This window comes from Lepisosteus oculatus, chromosome 4 (genome assembly GCF_040954835.1).
Source record: "Lepisosteus oculatus isolate fLepOcu1 chromosome 4, fLepOcu1.hap2, whole genome shotgun sequence".
Classification (NCBI taxonomy): Eukaryota; Metazoa; Chordata; class Actinopteri; order Semionotiformes; family Lepisosteidae; genus Lepisosteus; species Lepisosteus oculatus.
The window spans coordinates 61,517,803-61,540,292 of NC_090699.1; the positions used below are offsets into that span (position 1 = coordinate 61,517,803).

A 22,490-nucleotide genomic window follows, 5' to 3' on the forward strand; every position below is an offset into this window, starting at 1 on the left:
CTTTTGATTTTCAATTTGTGCTTTTGTTTCCACCAGGCTTGTAATATAACTAAACAATTTAATCATGAAGGTTGAACCCAGAGCCTTATATCTGTACAAAAATCTGTAATATTCGGTGTTCTGCCCTTATATTTTGAAAATTTAAACTAAATAAACTATTTTAAAAATAGTTTAGATTTTTTGCCGCTAGAGTGCGCTGTTTTCAAAGTATACCGTACGGCTCTGTTTTGTCGATCTTCAAAAACATTTTGCCTTAAAAGGGGGAGAGTGGGAGTACCTGATTTCTAAGACCACATTCTAATTGTTGACTTCTTTTGATACGGTTTATCACAATCAACAGTGCATTGAAGGGAACTGGGTTTATCTTCACAGAGATGTTGACAAAAGTAGCCTTTCTGAAATGTTTCCTATTGTTGCTGTCCTAAGCCTTCTAGAATTTTAAATAATGTATTTTCTTTACCCGTTTGTGTGAAATGCCGTGGTGCTTTTGTTTTGGCACATACGTTTTATGACGTGGCCAGACATCACACTTGACATTTTCTGACTTGAACAATTCTGCATGATAAAATCTTTACTGAAAAAATGATCTAAAGGAAAAGACCTGTAAAACATGTTTTGCTTAATGTATAATGCTACCTCTTAATTGCACATGTAGTCTCTATACATGTGTATGCACAGTGTATTGTGTGGCATGTGTATAGGAATGTGGAAATACAGGTCTGTATCTTTAATGCAGTAATTGTGGACTAGTTAATTAGTTGAATGTAGTGTACACAGTGTCGCTTGGTTAATAAGTCTCTTTATGCATGTAAAAATGCTTGTGCATATTTGTAGGACAACATTTTTAGATATTTTTTAACTATAATGTTTCATTTAAACTGTTCAATCCAGATGCATTATTCATTCTAGTGATAACTTGATTCAGCGAATGGAACCTGTTCAGAATTTGAAATTCCATGCACTGCCTTCCTTTAAACAAATGTAACATCATCCTTATGTGTTTGTAAATCTTTCCTAATCTAAATAGATACTTGAAGATACTTGAAATACAGCAGATGATGGGGCCTTTAGCAGGGACCAGTGAACTTTACTGGAGCCCTTGAATAATGTGTGAATTTAAACAAGCTTTCTGCTTCGAGATTACATGCAGTTTGTTTAGCTGATGAGTCCTTTGTGATTACATGCTCTGTGTTATCTGTATCAGTGCTGACAACAACAGTCTAACAACAGATAGGTACTAATCCAGAAGGGGCTGAAGGACATATTTAACATTAACCTGAAAATGTTAACAAATGTTCTGAGATGTACATACTGTAAACCAGAGGATAGACTATATACTAACCAGCAGTGGCAACAACTCTGTTTGATCTTTAAATCAAGTAACATTCTGTATATACGAACAGCTGTGTATGATACCTCTTAGATGTACCATTCCTCGACTTAATATTTACATTTCTCGCCTCAGTATAAATACCTGTGCATTGCTTGACTGAAATATTTTTCTTCAAATGGGCTTTCTGTGTTGCTCTAAAATGTTGCACTTAACTTTCCCTAGGGCTGTGTGATAGTTTTCTTTTAAAAAAATCAGTGCTGTATATGCATGTTGTTTTCTTTTTTTAGTGGAGAACCATAGAGCACATGAGATGTGTGACAAATTCGGCCCCAAACATCGACAGCACAATGTGAAAACAAAGGTAGAGAGAGCGTAAAGATTCATTTCAACACAATCTGTCCTGGATGTCTTCCTTTCATGGCGGTTGTTCTGAATAGCTGGACGCTGTGGTTTCCTATTTCATCCTCACTGACATCATTGCCATCTGACAGAGTGTCTAATGTCAGCAGCAGGGCAGAGACAGCTGCGCTCCGCAGAGGAGCAGTGTAATGCACATGCATGGTTGTCTGCCATCTTGCAGTGAGGTTGTACAGCAAATCAATGTCAACACACAAGTCCAGGGTATTACAATACCCACAATAATACTTCAGTCATAAAAAAAAATACATTGACAGGTAAAGATCATTTGCAGTTTAATTGCTATTTACAATAAGGGGATTGTATTCCAAATTATTTTAAGGAGTGAAATTGGATTAAAGGTATTTTTACGTTTTTAGAACAGTTTAATAAAGCACCTTCCATGTCAAAACAAAGCTCTTTACAGTAAAATGTATACATTAAAACACATTCACCTTGGAATCTAAAAAAAAAACAAACTAAAAAGACATACACTAAACAGAACATAACAATAGTTCTAAAAAGGATAGGGCCATTTGGATCATACAGCATTTTTAGTTAAAGCCAAACTAAGCAAGCGTAAATGAGATTTAAAAGTATATTTCTACTGACAGGACAGAAGAACATTCCACAGTCCAATCTCCCAGTGGTCCTCACTTCGTGTTGGGGACAGGCAAAAGAGAAGAATCTACAGAACACAGTTAGTGAGAAAGTGTATAAGGAGAAAGCGATTTGCTCATCTAATCATGAGCTAATCAAGGTCTTGAAAGAAAGTATCGATATTGCACATACAGTGCTTGGGATTCCACAGGAGACCAATGCAAGCAACGTTAAACAGGAATAATATGCTCAAAAGGATTTACTTAGAACATGGACAGCTCAGTGTGGAACATAAAGCAACTGGTAAAGAACATGCACCAGCAAGTAAGACAGCAGTAAAGCCAAATTTTCTTTTAAATAACATACGTGAGCACTTTGTTATTTTAGGTGCTTAAAGTAGTTTCGGTTTCTGTCTTTTAATACTTTAAAATTAGTACCGCATTTCTGTGATGTAAAAACATTTAGGTATTGAGGGGACAGAAGAGGAATCCAAAACACAAAGGTGTGAATGTGATATATATGTAGGCCTATATATTTTCAACAAGTCTTCCTTCCTGCGTCTGCGTTCTGGCTTACCCTGTGAAATGTAAAGTTTAAAGCTACTGTGTGCTGAGTTATTGACCTGAACCATGTACTTGCATAACTGGATTTCAATTTGTGCACTGCAATGGACTGGGGACATCCTTCATGACAGGCTCCAAAACAAAGCCATCAGAAATTAGCATACTAAATTAAATAACAGACAACATTAGCATGTTCATCATATGGGTAACAACAAACAAATCACAAGAAATACTAAAAATAATTAACACATCATTCAAAGTATTCCAGATGATTGTGTTTCATATATTAATATGGATTTGGCAAAGATTGACTATTAATTTATTATAGAGGCAACTTTAACAACCCATCATGTCTCAAAGTGCCTCTTAATCAGTTTTTTTTAGTTAGAACCAGTTTTGCCAATCTTCCAGTTTTAAAGCATTATCTTGCAAGCCAAAGTAACTTTTCGAAAGCAAAAAAGACAACTCGATCAGACTCGATCACTCAATTTGAGATGAGTGATTGGAGATTGTTTTAGTTCGTTGTTTTACATTTTTCATTATCGTCATTACCCCCCACACACAGTTTACAGAATTCAGAATGAAAATAAAACACATTAGAACACATTCAAAAAGTAACAGTAAGATGGAGAGGAAAATAAACAGAATGCAAAAAAATAAAGGTCAGATTCCTATGTGGGTTTAAGTCAGTAGTCTAATAAAAGAAGGAATCAGTGATCTGCACAGGCCTGAGAGAATCACATGTGGCTGTTGAATTCAGCTTGCAGTTAGTCCGTTTTCTACTTGGTTACCTGTTACTAAGGACAGGGCCTTAGTATACCATGTGATTCAAATGACTTCTGTTAGAAACAGGATACAGCAGAGAAGCCCTGGATTGTAACCAGAACAATTTCCCATCCCCCTTCCCACAGAACCACACATTAAGCTGTCTTATGCCTTCTTGCAGAGGACATAGCACCTCTAGCATACTTTTATCTGTCTGATTAGCTCTCACAAGGGGAATTGCTTTCTGCCTGCCTCTCATAAACCGATGAAAACAGTATCTCCAGGGAGAAAAGGCCTGTGTGTTTACTGTCTAGACACAAAAGACGGTTGCTACTGTAGCTCTAGTTCAGTAGCACTTGACTTGTATCCATATTGCAAAATGCAACAAGTATATATGTAATCTAATAATTAATCTAATCATGTAGGAATATTATAGAATTTGGTATCTGCAGTTGGGAAAGAAATATTTGGCCTTGAAGTGATCCACGATGAATGTGTTTCACTTCTGCTTTGCTGTTGATGTTTTGAGATCAGAAATGTAATTGCATTTCCTGGGTTGCTTCTAGAATGTTTGTTGATATGTCTTTGTCTTTCATGTTCAGTTGTTGCTTGGATTAGTAATTCCTTGCCGTGACGTTATGTAGCACAATAAGCGCTGGAATAGTTGTCTTTGCTCGTAATTCATAAGCAGTGAAAGATGTATTTGTCTTAGCAATGTCCCTATATCCAGACAATGATCATGATTACTAACAAAGACGACGCAACAACAAGCCGCAAAATTACCAAATAATGTCTTTGTGAAAACAGAATGTAACAAGAAACATACATGTAGCTGGAAAAAAAAGCTCCAATGTAAAGTTTGCACAAAATATACTGTATATGTATGTAATTAATCATCAATCTGTAAATATTAGTTGTGGGAACTGAAAGAATTTACAGAGATTCAGGGCTGAACTCATGGGGAAAGGGAGTATAGGAAGTGAAGAGATCTCTAATACTGTATATACTCGTAGCTGAAGCAGTGTGGATGAGACTGCTAAAAGTTGTGCTGTATGATGGAAGTATTTGAGAAACTTGTCTTTTAACAGTAAGAGTCTCTGTTTTCCAGCCTCTTGGCTTCTCTTTTTTGATTCTTAACTATCTTTGATAATAAAATGACTTGTTTAATAATTGTATTAATAGCAATTTAATAATAATATTATGTTTTTAATAATAGCATTAATAATACACACACATAATCACAGACGGTTACTCTTGACGCTGAGTTCCAACATGGGAACAAAGAGCTCCATAACTTGGAGGATCTTTTTATGAACAAAATCTCTCTGAGGTCCTATGTTTTTATTACTATTATTCTTTTTTGTGAGTCTGACAGATCTAGTTCAACAGCTATAATATTACATTTAGGTACTTCAGTGAGATAATTATGTGTGGAGCAGAGGAGTGTATTGTTTGTATTGGTGAACCAAGCACTGAGTCCTGTGATCCATTCTGATTGACCACAGTCACATGCTGGGGGGGGGTAAATGTTCCATTTGAGTATCAATTATCTGTATATGCCATGGATGTTGTGGATGAGGCTAAGTAAAAGGACCACAGTATTTTAATCCAGCCAAAAAGATAATCTTAGCGTTTCACCGAGGCATTTACAACAGTGAAACAAAGGGGAAACAGGACGTACCAGTATTATGATCCCTCTGGTCAGTAGCTCAGCCTTAAACAAATGTCAAACAGGAATTCATACAAAACACTGAGGAGTATAGAAGCTCAAAGTGGCTATTACCACTTTAGTAATAGGATAACTTGATCTACAGTAAAGTAGCTTACAAGGGCTATGAAGCTACAGTACTTTACATGCAGGCACTGGAAAGAGACTTAGAATCTGTTAGGATCTTTTCTGTGTATTTATGTTCATACATCCATTAAAGAAAATATTAACAATAAATTAGAACATAAGTAATTTTAAACACATTTTGCAATAAACCTAATTTAAAATTCCTCTAAACATATATTCTTCTGGAGAAATTACGAACAGTAGTACAAATTTCTGCCCATGTTTTATATACATTTCTACTGTTATACCTTTATTATGACCCCTCTCTTAGACATTTTCTGCTGGTAAAAGCATGTGACTTCATCTTTAGTTTTTTCCCTACATGTCATCTTTGTCAAGTCTGCACACTGCTAGAACAGTTAACTCCATCCCAGGAGGATGTCAAAATCAAAACTATTCCCCCCCACCGTCTCTGCAAAACGTGCTTGCAAATGTATCTGTCCATGGGAGTTTGTATTTGAACAAGCGCTCAAATTACACAGGGTCAGCATTTTAACACTGCTGAAATCTAAGGCCTGTCACCAACTGCCCTACATAAGCTTTCTTGTGCTTTTGATTGGATACAGGGCCTGGGGAGGCGGACTCTTAAGAGAGTGCCTTTGCATTGTGGGTGTGTGACAGCTCAGCCAAACACAGCCACAGCGAGTGAAAGGGCTTCAGCGAGATTTGCTCTGCCTACCCTTTATTTCATTAATCCAACTCGAGGCTTCTTCAGTGCGTGTGGGGGATGGGTTAGGACCCCATTCACCATCCATACTGCAGCCCCATTTGTTTCTGTAAAAGAGGGGGAAGGAAAACTTTTCTGTAATATATCGTTGAACAAATCCATGACTACAACCACACGATTGGTGTTTTTTTCATACAGCTCTTTCACCCCGTACAGTAGTCTTGTCGACACGGGAAAAGAGCACTGCAACTTTCTTAACTGCTTTCCTAACGCAGCTCAATCTCATCAGGAGCAGGAGGGCCATTAACAGTAATAGCAATGAGACTGTTAACACCACATCCATTAATGAACCCTGAATGTACCTTCATCGACTTTTAATTCCTTTCCTTCACGCCCACTTTCAGACACGTCTTTGCTCTGTCTGTCTTCCTGTAATAGATATAAAATGCAGACATTCTGTAATCTGGAATATAATAATATACAGTGTGTATGGTAGATTACGTCCTGCCTTCACATTTTACCCACCCCCTGTCCTTTCGCCTTCTTGCTCTCACTCTTGTTTTCTCATTTCCTAGCTTGCCCTCTCCAGCTCTCCACGGGGAACTTTCTTCTCTTGGTTTCTTTCTTTTATTCTTTTATTTGGTCTGTTGGTGTTGATTTCTTGAAAATTTTTCGAGATTTATTACAATGAAGAAAGAGGAACAGATCTCGTAAAAAAAAATGCCGATCCAGATGTGGAAACTTTTAGCAACAGTCTCAGAAGACAAAACAGCAGCGATGCAACATGTTAGGCTAATAAATCTGGAAAAACCCTGGGATTACCCTTAGCATTTCAACTGATGGAATTTTATTGTCCTTCCATCTTACACTATTCAGACATGAAAGCACAGATCTGTTGGCTGGGAGTGGAAAAGCTAATAAACCTGTAATAAAGAAAGCACAGAATGTTGGCCTTAGAAATTAACAGAAAAGAGTTTTTACACACTTGCTTTCCAGCTCAGGAAATGGTAACTACAGTAAGCCTAAGGAGTCTTTCAGATTGACTTTTTTTGCAGTGACTTTATTTTGTAGTGATGATTTTGTTCAGATTGTCATGAATTCTGATAATTCTTCAGATAGAATTAAGATCAGTCAAGAATTCTTGACCAATTCACCTTTTCACTTTAGAATTTGTAATAATTGTAATTGGATAAAATTATTTCTCTGTTTTGACTTGGTGATGCTGCTCCAAAGAACATTTCTGTGTATAAACAAAACTCAGAACTAAGCACTGATCACATTCCTATAGTCACCAAACCACAAAACACACATTGCATTATTTACATCTTGTTGAAAAGGAAACAACCCCCTAATTACAACATTACCACTTCCTGTGCACACTGCTTTGAGTGAAATTTACCATGCTTACATTTGCTTATACATTTAATTTAAGTGACACATTTCCAATTCATACTGTGTGTCTGTACTCAGGATTTTGAAGTGGTATAAAAAAGTTGTGACAAAGTACATTTTTCTGTTTTTTTTTCACATTAATTACTGCTGACCTTTTCACATTTACATGACTTTGCAAGAAGTATCAGGAAAAAAAATGGGCAAATTCTAGTATCCTCTCCAAGACAGGGAAGTTTTGTGAGACATACTGTAAGCAGGCAGAGTTCTCTCATTTTCTTTTGTGAGGTAGCGTCTAAACTGGTAATTAAGCATTTTGTTGGAGATAAACCTACCTAGAACTACCGTGTCATTTATGTATGTGCTTTTGAGAGAAAAATATTATTTTCTTCATAGATAGGAACAAGATTAATACAATTGCCATCCATTTTTCTTTCCCACGTGTTTTTATTCTTGATCATGTAGACTAGGGTTTAACTTAAACAAGACTAAACACCATGTTCTTTTGTGCAACAAAAAAAAGGAAAAGCACCTCCAATAAAGCTGAGAGTTTAGTAATGGATAATGTCAACACACTTAAGCACAAAGCATGCCACACTGATCTCTTCAGCCAAGACAGCATCATACAGTATAAACAAAAAGGCTTGTATGATATTGGCAACAGAAGCTTATCTGTTAACTTTTAATGTGTTAGGTAGATCATGATCTGGCTCATTCATTTTTCTTCAGTGGTGACAGAGATCGCCTGCCTTTACTTCGAGGGTATCGTCTCCTTGTCTCCTCGGCAACACAGAATCTGCACAAATACAGGAAGTGCTTTTTCTCAGTAATGTTTTTCTCAGTAAGTTAGCAATTGATTATTTTTCAAACAACAGAAAAGGAACTGACCTGATACACGACCTTACCAGATACTCTAAAAGACAACATTACAGGCTTGTATCATGTTATGTACAGGATGCATTTAAGGTAATTATTATAATCTTCAATCCACATGTATTTCTACAGGCGGATACAGCAGGGTGTATGTATACATTTTTACTGTAGATTCTGGATGTAACAGCATTTAAAAAAAATTGTTGTGTTGTGGAGTATTGTGGGATCCAATGAAGCACAGTGGTTAGCACTGCTGCCTTGCAGCACTGGGACCTGGGTTCAGTTTCAGACCTGAGCTGCTACCTGGGGGTTTGTATTTTCTCCCTGTGTTTGCATGGGCTTCCTCCCACTGTCTGAAAACACACTGCTAGGTTAATTCTCAGGCTTCTGGGAAAAGTGGTGCTACATGTGAGTGTGTTTGTATGCCCATGCTGCCCTGTGCCTGTGGCTTGCTGGGATAGGCTCCTTCTTTCCTCTTTCATAATATGTCAGTCGACTACTTGGTTGTTTAAGATATCACGGTAGTGTCTATAAATGACGGGTCTTAAAGGCTTACCTTGAACTTTATCAGATGAACACACCAATTCACTTAAAAAAAGAAATCAATTTTATAAGTCATACAGAGCACACAAAGCTGTCATACTGTATATCATTAACAATAATGTAATTCTGCGTGTGATGTGCTTGGGTTGCCATGCTAATATGTCCTTAATGTAGACGTAATGGTCTTCGTGCCAAAGCACTGCGCGCACAGTTAGTCTTCTATTTAGGTCTTTCAGAAGAACTAAAATGTAATTAAAAAACATTTCTGAAGATGATCGTTACAGCCAGATACTTAACCAAAAAAGAACGTTCAAAGGCTCATATGACAACCTCTGCTGTGGCTAGAACATTTTCATCATTTTGGGATTGGTATTGCATCCTTGAACAAGTCCTGTCATGTGCAACCACCTCTTAAGGCATTGTTCACATAGTCTGTTTAATACGCCTTCATAGTCTGTTTCAGACGAATTCAATGTTCAGATACACGGGGACAGACTAATTGTACCTCTCACTTCAGGGAAACCATCTAGGAAGCACCCTGGAGCCCACTCCTTTCCCCCAGATATGCAAGCTTCACACAATGAGTCTTTCAGAGCACTGTTTGCATTCACAGATTCAGAGCCACTAGCGCTCGAGCCAAAGACTTTAAAATTGACGAAATTGTGAACCAGAGCAAACCGCAACGATTGAATAACAGGTTGGCCCAAATGCAACGTGAAAAACTCACCACCCACGCAGAAATGTTTTGTCAGAACACATCACTCTGGCATACACTGATCCTACGCTAATGCGAAAAGTTCTCGATAGACACTAAGCAAATACCTCGATACCTACTGCAGCAGAGAAGGCTCCCCACTGGTTTACAAATGGCCTCTTTCACTGCACGTACAGGAGGTGTTGTAGTTCATTCAATGATTCTCAAACCTACATCGCTGGTGGAACTGAGAGTTCTGAATCAAAAGCTATGGAAGAATATTTAATACAGTTTTAAATAAAAACATGTTTAGTCAACAAATTTGCACTTCTTTTATTTTCTGCAAAAACAGCACAGCAAGTGGCACACATTAACTCCATCAAGCATAGTACACAGTCCATACTGCGCATTTCCAAATATTTTACATTAGCAGTTTTCAAGGTGAAGCATTCCTGATGGGCAGTAATATAAGAAGGTTGCAGATGATTTGTTAAAAACTGGCTATTTGAACCTTCATGCATTTTTGGTTACGAGAAGTTTATTGATCTGAGTGACTCGTTCTTGTCTTGAAGGTTGCCAAGGAATTAACTTCCAGGGCTTAGCTTGGCAGCTTGTTCCACACATAACACATAGAATTCAGAAAGAAAGTTTGGCAAATTGTGCTGCTTAATTTTGTGAAATGTCAGATTTATGATCACATATGTCCAATCAAAGCCTGAGTTTCTAGAACAATACAATTAGTTTGAGAATTAAGGGAGATTTCACCACCAGTATTTTTTTAATGTCTTTTAATGTTGTAAGTCACAGTGTGATCTAGAACATTAATATAATAGCCACAAAATATGATTGCATGATACTAATATTATGAATGCAAAGATTAAACCTATATGTTTCTTTTTTTCTTTTTACTGCGAGTATTAGGGTGTTGCTAAAATTGATATTCTTGCTTATGTATTGTAAAGTCGTTTAGTGAAAATGCATCTTCAATATTTAGATTTTAAGGATTTTTCACAGAAATCATGCAGAGTTTTTGTGTTGGACTGAAAGCAGTTGTATACAGTACAAAGGAAAAAAAATTGTCCATTTGTGGCTTCTGAAGGAAAAAAGAGCCATGTCTATTTACTGGCGCCAGAATTTCATCTACTGGCACTGTAAGAATTACGCCAATGCTCGAATCCAACATCATTATACTAGATTTGCATTGTTGGCTCCAAATGTGTAATCCACCCTTTAAAATACCGAGCATGTAACAGTGTTTTATGATAAAACATTACTTTAGTCCAATTATAATTTCCGATAAGATTATATGTTGTAACAACAATTGGGGGTGTTTATCATAATTATGAATTTGCAATTATAGTTATTGTATGGTATCATGTTTTTTCAGAACTCAGCATTACCAAAATGTAATCATGCCCATTTAATCTCAGCCATCCATCCATTTTCTGTAACCCATTTATCCTTAGCAAGTCGCAGTGAGTCAGAGACAAACCCAGCAGACACAAGGGTAGAAGTGGGTCTATACTCTGGAAACCTAAAACACGAACATATATTTTGCGCATATTTTGCATAAACGTGAATTTAAACAATCGTTGATTTTTGTTGGTTTTGGATCCATTCATTGCTTTGTCAATGAAAAATACGGATGACTTGTGTAGGGTGACAAGGTGGCACAGTGGTTTGCATTACTGCCTTGCAGCACTGGGCCCCTGGGTTCAATTCCTGGGGTGCTGTCTGTGTGGAGTTTGTATGTTCTCCCTGTGTTTGTGTGATTTTCCTCAAGGTGCTTTGGTGTCTTCCCACAGTCCTTACTGGTAGGTTAGTTAGCTTCTGGTGTGTTTGTGTCTCTGCCTGCTCTGTGATGGACTGTGTCCCATCCAGTCTGTACCCTGTCTTACACCCATTACTTGCTGGGATGGACTCTGGCTCCCCCACAACCCTGAACTGGAAGAAACTGAAATGAATGCTCTGTGATTCTGCTTTAAAATATGGTGGGCCTTGTAATAAAAGTCATCTTGCTGTGACAGCTACAACTGTCATAGCATTCTGCTACTAGGTAATGCACCAACTGTTAATGGTTAATTTCATTTTCATCAAATCCCTTACAGGGCGATAACACTGCAGGAAGCCTAAATGTAATTTTATATACATTTAATTTTAATAAATGGTATTGGTAGCCCTTTCAGGGTTATCTGCAAGAGAAGACATTTGTAGTTATAGGATTAATAAAATAACCCAGACCTCGTGAGAGCCTTTCATTCATTTCTAAGAAAATAGCTCCTTTTATGTGACCATTCTGTATTAAACTCGCAAAGCACCCCGAGTTTATATGTGTTAATATGTGAACACATGCTTAGCTCAATATGTACTCTGGAGAGGGAGAATTTTCCCCAGATGAAGAGGCTTTCTGATTGTGGGTATTAAATAGGATGACTTAATTGTTCACGTCAGTGACTTTCAGCTTCATGAATTAACTAGGGGATAATTACCTACTCTTTAACCACTCAATAACCTACCCATCATAAACTTAAATATTTAGGCAAGCAGGGACTAAGTAAACCAAATTAATCTTAACACCTCCTCCCTGTATCTTGGAAGAGGCACCACAGTAAACTGCTGATATGGAAGTGCTTAGGCCTCTAACTCTGCAGATCTGTTTATTTTTCCAACAGGACCCTTCTTAAGTGGTGCACTTTGTAGACCTTGTCGAGTCCTTAAAGAGAGAGGTGGTGTTCTATAAGAATACCTTGTGAGCAAGGATACTTTATCAGAAGCCCTTCTTCATGCAGTCTACTGTATATTACAGGACTGCAGGAAACCATGTCATTCTTCTAGTGTTAAAAGAGACAAGAACTCTGCCTACCAGAAGTCTTTCATAGCTAAAAACTGCTTTTCTAGGAGGGATATTTTCAAATCTTTTCAAATGTGAAGATAGTGAATAATATATTTCACATGTACTGCTTTTTGATTTCGCCATGCCTTGCCTTTTAATTTGATAACCGCAGAACAGGATGCCCTATTACAGTAAAAGACGTTTGCTCACTATTTCCCCTTTTTTATGTCCTCTTTATCGATCATAAAAAGCACTTGGTACGTCTCCATAGTCTACAGAGACAAAAGTTTGTTAATGTTTTTAATACATAGCTGATCGAATTCTACAATCGCCTTTCCTTCGCACATAACGTACTTATTCATAAAACACTGAACCTCTGCTAGTTCAAGAGGGTGTGTACTAGATCTCACTTGCCAACGTGAAGCAGGCATTTTCTATTTCTTTTAAAACTCACCCCCTACGCTTAAGTCAGCTAAAAAGACTAAAAAAAAATTAAAGTCTTTCACTTATTATTGCTCAACGATCAATATGTGATCTTTTAAAAAGTAGGCGTATACAACACCAGCCATTTCAAAGAAATGGAAAACAGTTACAAAATGGCTACATTTAAAAAAAAAGAGAATAACACTTCAAAAAACAACGGACTCAAGACAGTGGACGTTATCACTTTTATTCGAATAAAGTTTCGGCACAGTTTTTACAATTGCATTGGCATCAGGTAGCAGTGGGTTAAAAAAAAAAATGCAAAGAAAAGTCCGACCCTTTCAGAAGTCCGACACCGATTGGCTGTTTGGGAGGACTCCCACTTAATACACCCTCCTTGTCTGGACGCAACACAACAAGCTCCGGATAAACATTTGGCAAAAGAGACCGAATGAACCAACTTGGTTACAATGACAAAATAAATACCTTTTGGTTTTTTTGTACGTTATATAAAAAAAGAGGTCGTGGTAAACGGCACGTTTGACAACACGGACAGGACATGTTGCCAATCAGTCCCCTCCTCAGCAGACAGATCTAGGAAACCGCGTTAAAGAACTCGATGAAATCCTTCTGCATGAAGTCCTCACTCTGCAGCACGTCGTCCTCGGAAGGGAAGTACTGCATGCTCTCTTCCTGGTGAATGTCACCAAAGCCGAAGAACGGGCGCTGCTGGCGCTTGGCCGGCTGCCGGGGGGACAACCTGGCCGAAGGAGGCGGCGACGGGTCCGGGCTGTCCATCAGCGCGCCCCGGGCGTTCTCCAGCACGCCCAGATAGGAGTCCATGTCCGTGAAGTCCACCTCGCAATCGGACCCGCTGTCCGTGCCGACCGAGTCGGACCGCATGTGCAGCAGCTGGTACTTCTCGTGCATTAAGAACTGGTTAGTGTTCCGGGGGGCCCTCATGCCCGGCGCCCTGTTGCCCTTCACGTTGACCGGGCGTAACGACACCGCGCCCGGGGGCCAGGGGGCTGGCCGGCCCTTCCTGCGGTAGCGCTGGGGGTGCCCGGGCGCCCTGCCCCTCCTCCCCTGGTAACTCGGCCTCCTCCCGCTCTTGTGCCAGCGATGCCTGCCGCTTGCTCTCCTGGAGTCCCCGAGCTTCGCTTGACTTTTCTCGGCGTGGCTGTCGGCCCGGCCGCCCAACACCCGCCACTGGCACATCAGGCCCTTCCCGCACATGTTCCCCTCTTCGAAAAACATAACCTGCCGTCTCCTCCTTCACATAGTCTTCACAGCTGCGGGCAGCTGTCTGGAAACAAAGAATCGGTTTCTCTGTTTTATCTTCCTCCCTGTGCTTAACCACACCGCTATCCCCTGTTAGTCTACCTTTTCACGATTTTTTCTGATTTTATCTTTACCACGGGCTTTTGACAGTACATAGCCTGGTGGTATACCTGCCTTGCAGACAGCTTGACCCGCTCCCGGCTGTCTATTAAGGTTGACAGTCACACCTCTTTTTTCCCCTTCCTAATGGTTAGCTCTTTCTTCCCCTTAAAGATATGTCCAAAGTCAAGGGGTTAATGTTTTCAATGTTTACCAGACCACACGTGAAACAACCTAAGTTGTTTTCAGTAGTTGTTACTATTAAAATTCATACATGTTCTCTCCCCCTAGCACCACAGCCAACCACACTAACTAACAGTTAACAACCTTCGCTGTGGGCCCCAGACGCTGGTATTTATGGACGTGGATCAGCTCAAATCAACGTGGACAGAGGGGGAGGTAGGTTTTTATTTTAACTAATTCATAGACTTCCCTGATTATTTTAATAATAACATACACATACTATTGAATGCTGTACCGTATTTTCTGAAATTACGAACACTTGTGTTTTAGTTCTATATACTGAAGCATGATTTCACAAAAAACGTTAACATTTCTTCCCGATTTAGGAGTGGTTTAGCTTGTTGCGGTTAAAACGCTGTGAAGAGCTTAACGCCAATCTTCTTTTCTTTGCGTAACTGTCAGAACGCACCGTGAAAGAGCTTTGCAGGAAAAGCGTAAAATAGTTCAAGAATAGTGTAACAAACCTTACAGAGAAAATAACATCAGGATGAAACCTATTTTCTACACAGGCAAGGGGGGTGCGACAACTGTGTTTTTTATGCGTTCAAAATTTACACGCGGAAGTCCCAGCGTTTCTGTAAACAGTTTTCTGTACTTATCACTAATTGTTGAATGTTTTACAACTGCAGCGTTACTATGTCGTTGCTTATACAGAAAGCACAAAATTGTTTTACAGTGACGCTTTCCTAATTAAAAATGGTCCATTCCGGGAATTATTATCGTATTAGAGACTTAAGCTAAACTGCCAGGATATGTATACTTTAATACTATTTTTAAGCACGAAAACGTGTGCTCTGTTATTTCCCATAGTGTGCAATATAGCATGCATTTCCACCGTCTGAAGTATTTTGTTAAAAGTCCTAATGTATTAAAATGGAGATGACTTGTAAGTGGGGCAGTTTTATAGAAAGTAAGTTTTACGGTACAGATTAATTCATAGAAATGTCTCATGTTGGATTCGTGGGATAGTGATAACTTTCAAAATTATCCGTCTGATCATTTTTATGATCAACAATAACTACTGGGGGACTGAACAGTGTTTCTCTATTGCGTACGTGCAAAACATGTGCGTCTCGTCCGAGTTTTCTCGGACATATGGTACAGTGCATCACTAATTTATCACGACTCGGCCTACCCTGAGGGGATTTTTTTTTTTTCACCATTTACATTTCTTTACCTGGTACTCGATTACTTTGGTGTTATTTAATAGAAAATATACACCTCAAGGATTGGCCAGCCCCATATAGACTTTTCGAGGCTTCTCCACAACATTATTATGAAATATATATACTCTTGGAAATAAAAACAAAGCACTAACTCTCAATTTTGAAAGAGTAGCTCTTTCAGAGAGCAGACTCCAATAGCCAAGGAACAATGTACATTATTCACGTATTAAGTGTAACATGGTCTTAAAGTGTTGTTTTTGGAAACTAAAAATGTGTGTTCGTTCAGCATTTGTATTCAATTTGTGGGTGTGATCACAATGAAGCGTGTCACTTTGAGCAGCTGTTCCACATCCGAGCTATACTGAGACCCAGGGCTTCAGTGGTGGGATTTTAGTCTGTTTTTCTGTGTGTTTGCATTTTTTATTCCCTGTTTGCGCTTGAAGCCGGGTGCTAAGTAATGCCTGTTTTGTTTCCGTGTTAAGTGTGCGGTCAATCGTGCTGCTACATGTGAGGCTCCCAGATTTCTCACATTTCAGCTCAAGTGCATTCTAAGACTTGACCACTTTAGTCATAACTGATTGTATTGCGTTTTGACTCTTGTGGGATGCATACCGATATATACGTCATAATACCTGTCCTGTGGTTTTACATCGACAAGCATAATCTGTTAAGACGTTTGCACTTTGCTCAAATGTGAAGTGATATTAATACTACTATTATGTAATTGTTCAAATGTGGGTGGAGAACAAAGAATGTCTTTATTCTATGCCATACAACATTTATCTGTCAGTTTCCTGAGAAGAGATCATTTTAGTCTCAAACAGAGGTGGGCACTGACAAATTCAACCCAATGACTTCTTCAGACCCAGTAATGAAATATGAACCAGAGAATAGAAGTGGAAACTACTGGGAAGTGCAGTTCAGACTGAAAACAGGAAGCTTTTTTTTTTTACAAAAGGTTGTAGGGTTTGTGGGTGTGTGGAACAAACTATTCAGCCATGGTGTTGAAGCTGATAAGCAGACGTCTTTTAAAAAAATGGCTGCTTGCAAATGAATGAGCTACACAGGCACCTCATCCCATTTGTAACCTTTCTTATGTCCTTATGAAAAAGGCCACACCGTAACAAAAAAATTTAATTGTTAGGAACTTTGTAGAGTAGTGATATGTCTTTATAAATACCTAGGCACCCATAGTGTGAAAGTGTTATTTCATATGCAATATACTATACACATATTTTTCTACCAAAATAAAATTTTATCACATGAAGAAGGCTCCACAGCCGAAACATTGTGTTTCCTTTCTTCTCTTTTCAGCATGGAATAAACCTATTGTTCCCTTACATTGTGTCACATGCTCATAATAGTTTAAATTGCAGGATGTGGTCAATTTAATAAACAAGATTGTTGTAACAGATTGGGGAAGAAATAAATATGTGGATTAATTGGAGGGTCTCTAATTCACACATTCAGAGCTTTTTAGTTCAGATGATAAAGTATAGTGGAACAAATTGCACAATTAGTTGTAATTAATATATTAAAATAAAGCCACGATGAGCTAACATCTCATAAAACAGTATGTAGCATTAAACAAATAAAATCTACAACACCTACTGCCCGTGTTAGAGACTCATTTCTGAATATGAATGCAGAATTTATGCTTCACAAGCATGTTTCTTCATAAGGTGTATTACTGCTGTTAAAGTCCCTCCTTTTTTTCTGATAAATATTTTTATCTGTGTAAAATATCTCCTTCACTCATATTACTTGATTCATTTGCTAATTAAAAGAGCCTCTGTACAATTTTGTATAACTAATACACTATAAATATATTCGTAAAAATAAAAATGGCCTCCTGTTTTGGGGCTGAAGAAGTTCTTTACAGTAAATAAAAACTTGTGTATATTGTGTATACACTTTCTTAGGACAGCTCAAAGAGCTAACAGATACCTGAGAGGTTCCTTTCTGGAGCAAAGTCCGACCAAATATTTGCCTTTTTCTTAAACAGTCAAATAAATTAAAACACCTAAAGATACACTACAACAGTGAAAATAAAACACGTCCGAGTGCTGTACAGAAGTTATAAGGAGTTTTATTCTAAAACAAGATGCCTGTTTTTCATGTTTTGTATGATGTATTTATGCATGTATGAACATGCCCAACGTGAACCTAACATAATCTATGTACATTGTACTTTCAGTATGTATACACCTACAGTTTTGCTAGCTGAATCTTAAGGAATGTTTACTAAAATTTAAACACATCTCAAAGAGAACAAGAGCTTCATTGCCTGTAGTCTGCATTATCAATGCATCTTTCAAGTACTGTATCATCCACCACTGTTGCTTGCTTCTCACCCATGTCAGGATACATTCTTTGATTAGGTTGTAAGTGGCTCTGTGGCTAAGGACCTGTGGCTGGAAGGTTTCCGGTTCGTATCCCGCAGCCGGCAGAGGAATCCTACTCTGTTGGGCCCCTGAGCAAGTCCCCAACCACTCCAGGGGCGCCATATAAATGGCTGACCCTGTGCTCTGACCCCAAGCTTCTCTCCCTGTCTGTGTGTCTCATGGAGAGCAAGTTGGGGTATGCGAAAAGACAAATTCATAATACAAGAAATTGTATATGGCCAATAAAGTGATCTTATCTTATAAATACAACACAAGTTGATTTGTGTGTGCTACAGGGTCAGGACAGCAGGAGATTTTATGAGAGGCTCCTTCACTGTTCATCTGTTTAATAATTAAAGAAACTAGATAGACTAAAAACTCAGTGTCAGGATCTTGTAGGCTAAATTAAGGAAAAGTAAATGAGTAGACAGGTGCAATATAAGCCGAGTGTGGATACTCAGACGGCTGTCCGCGATGGTTGTAGTTTCTTAAATGGCAAATGGACGGAACAATCTTCCAAAATGTTTGTGTTGAAATCCCTGTGAAATGGTAATTGTAGCCATGGTCTGTTGTTTTAAGAACACAGGAAAGGCTTGAAAACATGAGGCCATTCCACCCCACCCAGCTCGTTCGGTTACTTCATGCTAACCTGAGGACTACACCCAGCTGTCTCTAAGAGGCGATTATTTGAAAAGATAAGTCAGAGAATAAAACTATTAGATATTCATTAAATAGAACATATTCATCACAGCAATAAAAGTCAGCTTCAAAATCCAATGAAAACGCCTTTATTTTTAGAGGCTGATCAGCGCTGTTCTAGAACAAATTCCTCTACTACGGTGAAGACATTTTTACATCATTTGAATAATATGCTGCGCCACCTTGTGGGGATAAAAAGTCATTGGTAGCTTTGCTTTTAAATGTGCTTTTCGTTTTTTCTTGACGAATTCCTTACACCAGAGATATTCATATAATTTGTAAGGTGTGGCGAAGTTTACTTTTGCTGTCTGATAGGTTGTTAATAAAATAATTAATGTAATATTAATATATCTATTATTTGCGTGTCTTCAGGAAAATCATATATTGGGTGTTATTCTATTAATTATTTTCGTAATATTTAGTGCACATTGTTTTGTCCAACTCGTTTTGTCATGTTTACATGAGATTTTCTCGCGCAGATAGAAACTATTATGCGATTTAAAATGTCTCATTAACGGTAGCCATCTTGACAACTCAAAACAGAGCTCCCCAAATTAGATCACTTAAATTAAAATGGTGTACAAAATACCATACCAGTTCCCTAAATTTCTATTTCTGTCTCCCACAGTCCTTCGGGCGACGTCTGGCGGAAGTAGAATACTTGTGACCTCATGACGTAGCCTCACTTCCTTTCATGCTTTCGTCCAGTTGCATCATTTTTCAGGAACCGGTTGTCGTTGCTCCTCTGGGTGACATACAGTGCATGTGAGTTTTTTCTCCTTTCACAATAAAACTCCTGACATTACTGGAAGTGTTTTGTGATGCAGCGTTGACTTAATTTCATAAACCTCTTGATGTTTGTTTCTAGTTTTGTGTGAAATGCATGGACAGACTGTTATTGCAACTCAGCTACAGTATGAATGGTTTGTCAGCATGTCATAATTTATAAACCAAGACCTTGATTGATGAAAGGTAGTTTAAAAGATGTCGTGTTGTGGAAACATTTAAAGAAGTTCTTCAGGCAAAAAAACAACATTTCTTTCTTTTTAAAAACATGGTTGAGGAAAAAAAACACTGTTTAAAGACATAAAATACAAGACCTTAAATGTAAAGTGAAATACGTTCGCAAGAGTGAATGATCAATGAGCATTGAATATGCAAGAAAATGAATCTGTTAATTCGTAATTTCCGTGATTCAGTTTCCTCTGTTAAAAATTGGTGCTTGTGTACGAGGCGGGGAGGATTTGGCGTTTGGAGATAGAGACGCTGGGTAGCAGGGCTTTTGGGTTGGAGTTCTGTTATTAGACGTTGTTTTTTCAGTTCAGCGGGTTGCAGTTGTTTTCTTCATGGGCTGGGCTTGTTGAAGTCTTGCAGTCGTAAGGGAGACACATTCAAACCCTGAACCCTTTCCTCGAGTCAAGAAGGAAAAACTAACACCTGTCTCCTGAGATGCACAGACCCTTCTCCAGTCCCGAGTGATCCTCAAGTGCTTACTCGAAACCGATCAGCCCTGCTGGGAGAATAGGGTGTTACTTAAGTTAATAACGTTGCAGCTTTCAAATGATGGGATCTAGTTCTTTTTATAACTTGTAGTTGCAAAACAAGCATTTCAGCGTAGAAAGATTTGGGGGCACAAGTGCCAAACACCGGAAAGTCACTTTCTTTTTATCGTGCAGCATTTTCATTTGCACTTTTAGAATTACACTTGGTGACAACTGTTCTACGTCCTTCCTAATTCATTAAAAGGGTCAATCATTGTCTGTTACACTACCTTTTGCATTAAATTACAACAGAGCACTTGACAGAATTGTTATTATCAATAAGCAAACAAATGAGCATAATGGATCTGTATTGCATTTTACTCCTTTCTTTTGGTTTGCATTCTTTCTTTATGTATTTTAGCTTTTATTAAATAATGTTTATGCAATGGCTATCCAGCTGTGTTTTTTAATAAATCAAAGCTTAATATCGCTTGTGTAATCCAGAGCTAAAATGATGTTATGTGTTCTCAGGCAGGATGGTTGAGGCAGTCCCAGAATCCATTCATTTTCCCTCCGAAGAGGAACATATCCTTCAACTGTGGAAAGATAAGAACTGTTTTCAGGAGTGCCTCAAGCAGTCAAAGAACAGACCGAAGTAAGTACAGTGCCACTACAGGAAAATGAAAAATAAATGAAAAGCCTTTATTGATGAGCTATTATTATCCTTACACAAATGGGTGACATTTAACTGATTTCTTTTCCAGTGTGTGTTGAATCAAAGCCTCTGATGTTCTGCTTTACTTCACTTGGATTGCTGTCACAGTGCTTTAAAGCTGTGGTTCTCAAACATCTTAGATTGCATCTTAATCTAATGTGCTGTACCCATCAAGGATGGGCGTAGTCTTGGTATCTGCCCATAACTCTTAGTGCAGTATTGCAAGGTCTACATGCCAGAAAGCAGGGGAGATACGTAACTGCACGTCATATTTTAAAGGTGCTTAATATCCATAAATATGAGTACACCTGCTTAGAGTGGAGTTGTATAATCCATAATACACGACAGAAATAACTGGTCAAATTCTTGTCTACTTGCTGTGTTGTCAAACTACCTTGATAAACAATGAGCTGTTCTCTACAAATTGGAGGTAAGATTTATTTTGAGATATCAGGCTTATATCTTTGTCTTTTACCTACTGTCCAAACTCCTGCTTCATGTACCCTCCAGAGTTATTTAAAATAGACAATATTGAACAGGGAATAGTTTCAGATGTGAGTATGGCGAAATATGTTTTCTTGATTTTTCATGACAACTTTTGAAGGTTTTGACAATCAACACAGAGGTTGTTTACGTAACTAAAATGTCAGAACGCAAGTTTGTTTCTCCAGTGACTGATGGGAAGGCCCTGTACTCTTGCCACACGTTCTGACACTCTATGAACACAAAGCTGTTGCATCTGTTTATCAATGATATCCTCTAAAACATTCACATTATGTCAAATCAATTTATTTTAGGCTCCCGCATCTTTGAAAATGTGCGAAGTATGAAAATATTGAGGACATTTCTCTGTTTAGTATTGGGTTAATGATTGCTTTGTGTCCCACTGATACAGTCCCTTATTGTTGCTTGGTCCCAGAGTGTCCCAGTCAAGGAGCATACCAGCACAAGCCATCAGCTTTAGCTTTTAGATCATTTAAAAAAAAGGGGCAATAAAATATACAAAATTCAAAACATGCGGAATGGATGTGCAGTCTGAGCCTGTGAAATTGAATTCTTGTCGAACTTACAGATTTACTTTCTATGATGGGCCTCCATTTGCCACTGGACTCCCGCATTATGGACACATTTTAGCAGGCACTATTAAGGACATTGTGACCAGATTTGCACACCAGAGTGGATTTCAAGTGGAAAGGAGATTTGGGTGGGACTGTCATGGGTTGCCTGTGGTAAGAAGACTTTTATATGTGCATGTACAGTATACAGTATTTTCTTTAACGTGACAGTGAAATGATAAAAATCTATTATTTTTTAATAATATTTAATCATGTGGAATTGTAATGGTCTCAAACCACTGTGATGTTGCGTGAGCAAGACACGAAAGTCAGTTTGTGCTATAAAATTGTGATTTTATTATAGAACAGTAACAAACACAATAAGGTGTAGTTTAAACATAAAATACAACTTTTCCTCCAAGGAGCAGGATTGGACGTTTCTGGTCTAACAGGA

The 22,490-nt window shown here is 38.3% G+C and overlaps 2 protein-coding genes across 3 annotated transcripts in view; one reads left to right on the forward strand and one right to left on the reverse strand.

The window, feature by feature from the left end:
- Window positions 1-13,144: 13,144 nt before the first annotated feature.
- On the reverse strand, window positions 13,145-14,610 carry LOC102689666 (coiled-coil domain-containing glutamate-rich protein 1). The gene has a single exon (XM_006631104.3). It carries the CDS (start codon window positions 14,168-14,170, stop codon window positions 13,508-13,510), a length of 663 nt encoding a protein of 220 aa, XP_006631167.1. The 5' UTR covers window positions 14,171-14,610; the 3' UTR covers window positions 13,145-13,507.
- Window positions 14,601-22,490, forward strand: part of iars1 (isoleucyl-tRNA synthetase 1) — a 60,719-nt gene continuing 52,829 nt past the window's right edge. Inside the window, exons 1-4 of one of the 2 annotated variants that reach the window (XM_015348263.2) lie at window positions 14,601-14,692; window positions 19,414-19,550; window positions 20,798-20,921; window positions 22,054-22,210. In XM_015348263.2, the coding sequence (XP_015203749.1) occupies window positions 20,803-20,921; window positions 22,054-22,210 (276 nt within the window). In that variant the 5' untranslated portion in view covers window positions 14,601-14,692; window positions 19,414-19,550; window positions 20,798-20,802. Of the gene's footprint in view, window positions 14,693-19,413; window positions 19,551-19,601; window positions 19,709-20,797; window positions 20,922-22,053; window positions 22,211-22,490 lie in introns of those variants that run through there. The other variant, XM_006631013.3, reaches the window with a different exon arrangement.

What these genes read in the sequence shown, in the direction of transcription:
- LOC102689666 (XM_006631104.3), bottom strand. Translation starts at nt 14,170, where the DNA reads ATGTTTTTCGAAGAGGGGAACATGTGCGGGAAGGGCCTGATGTGCCAG.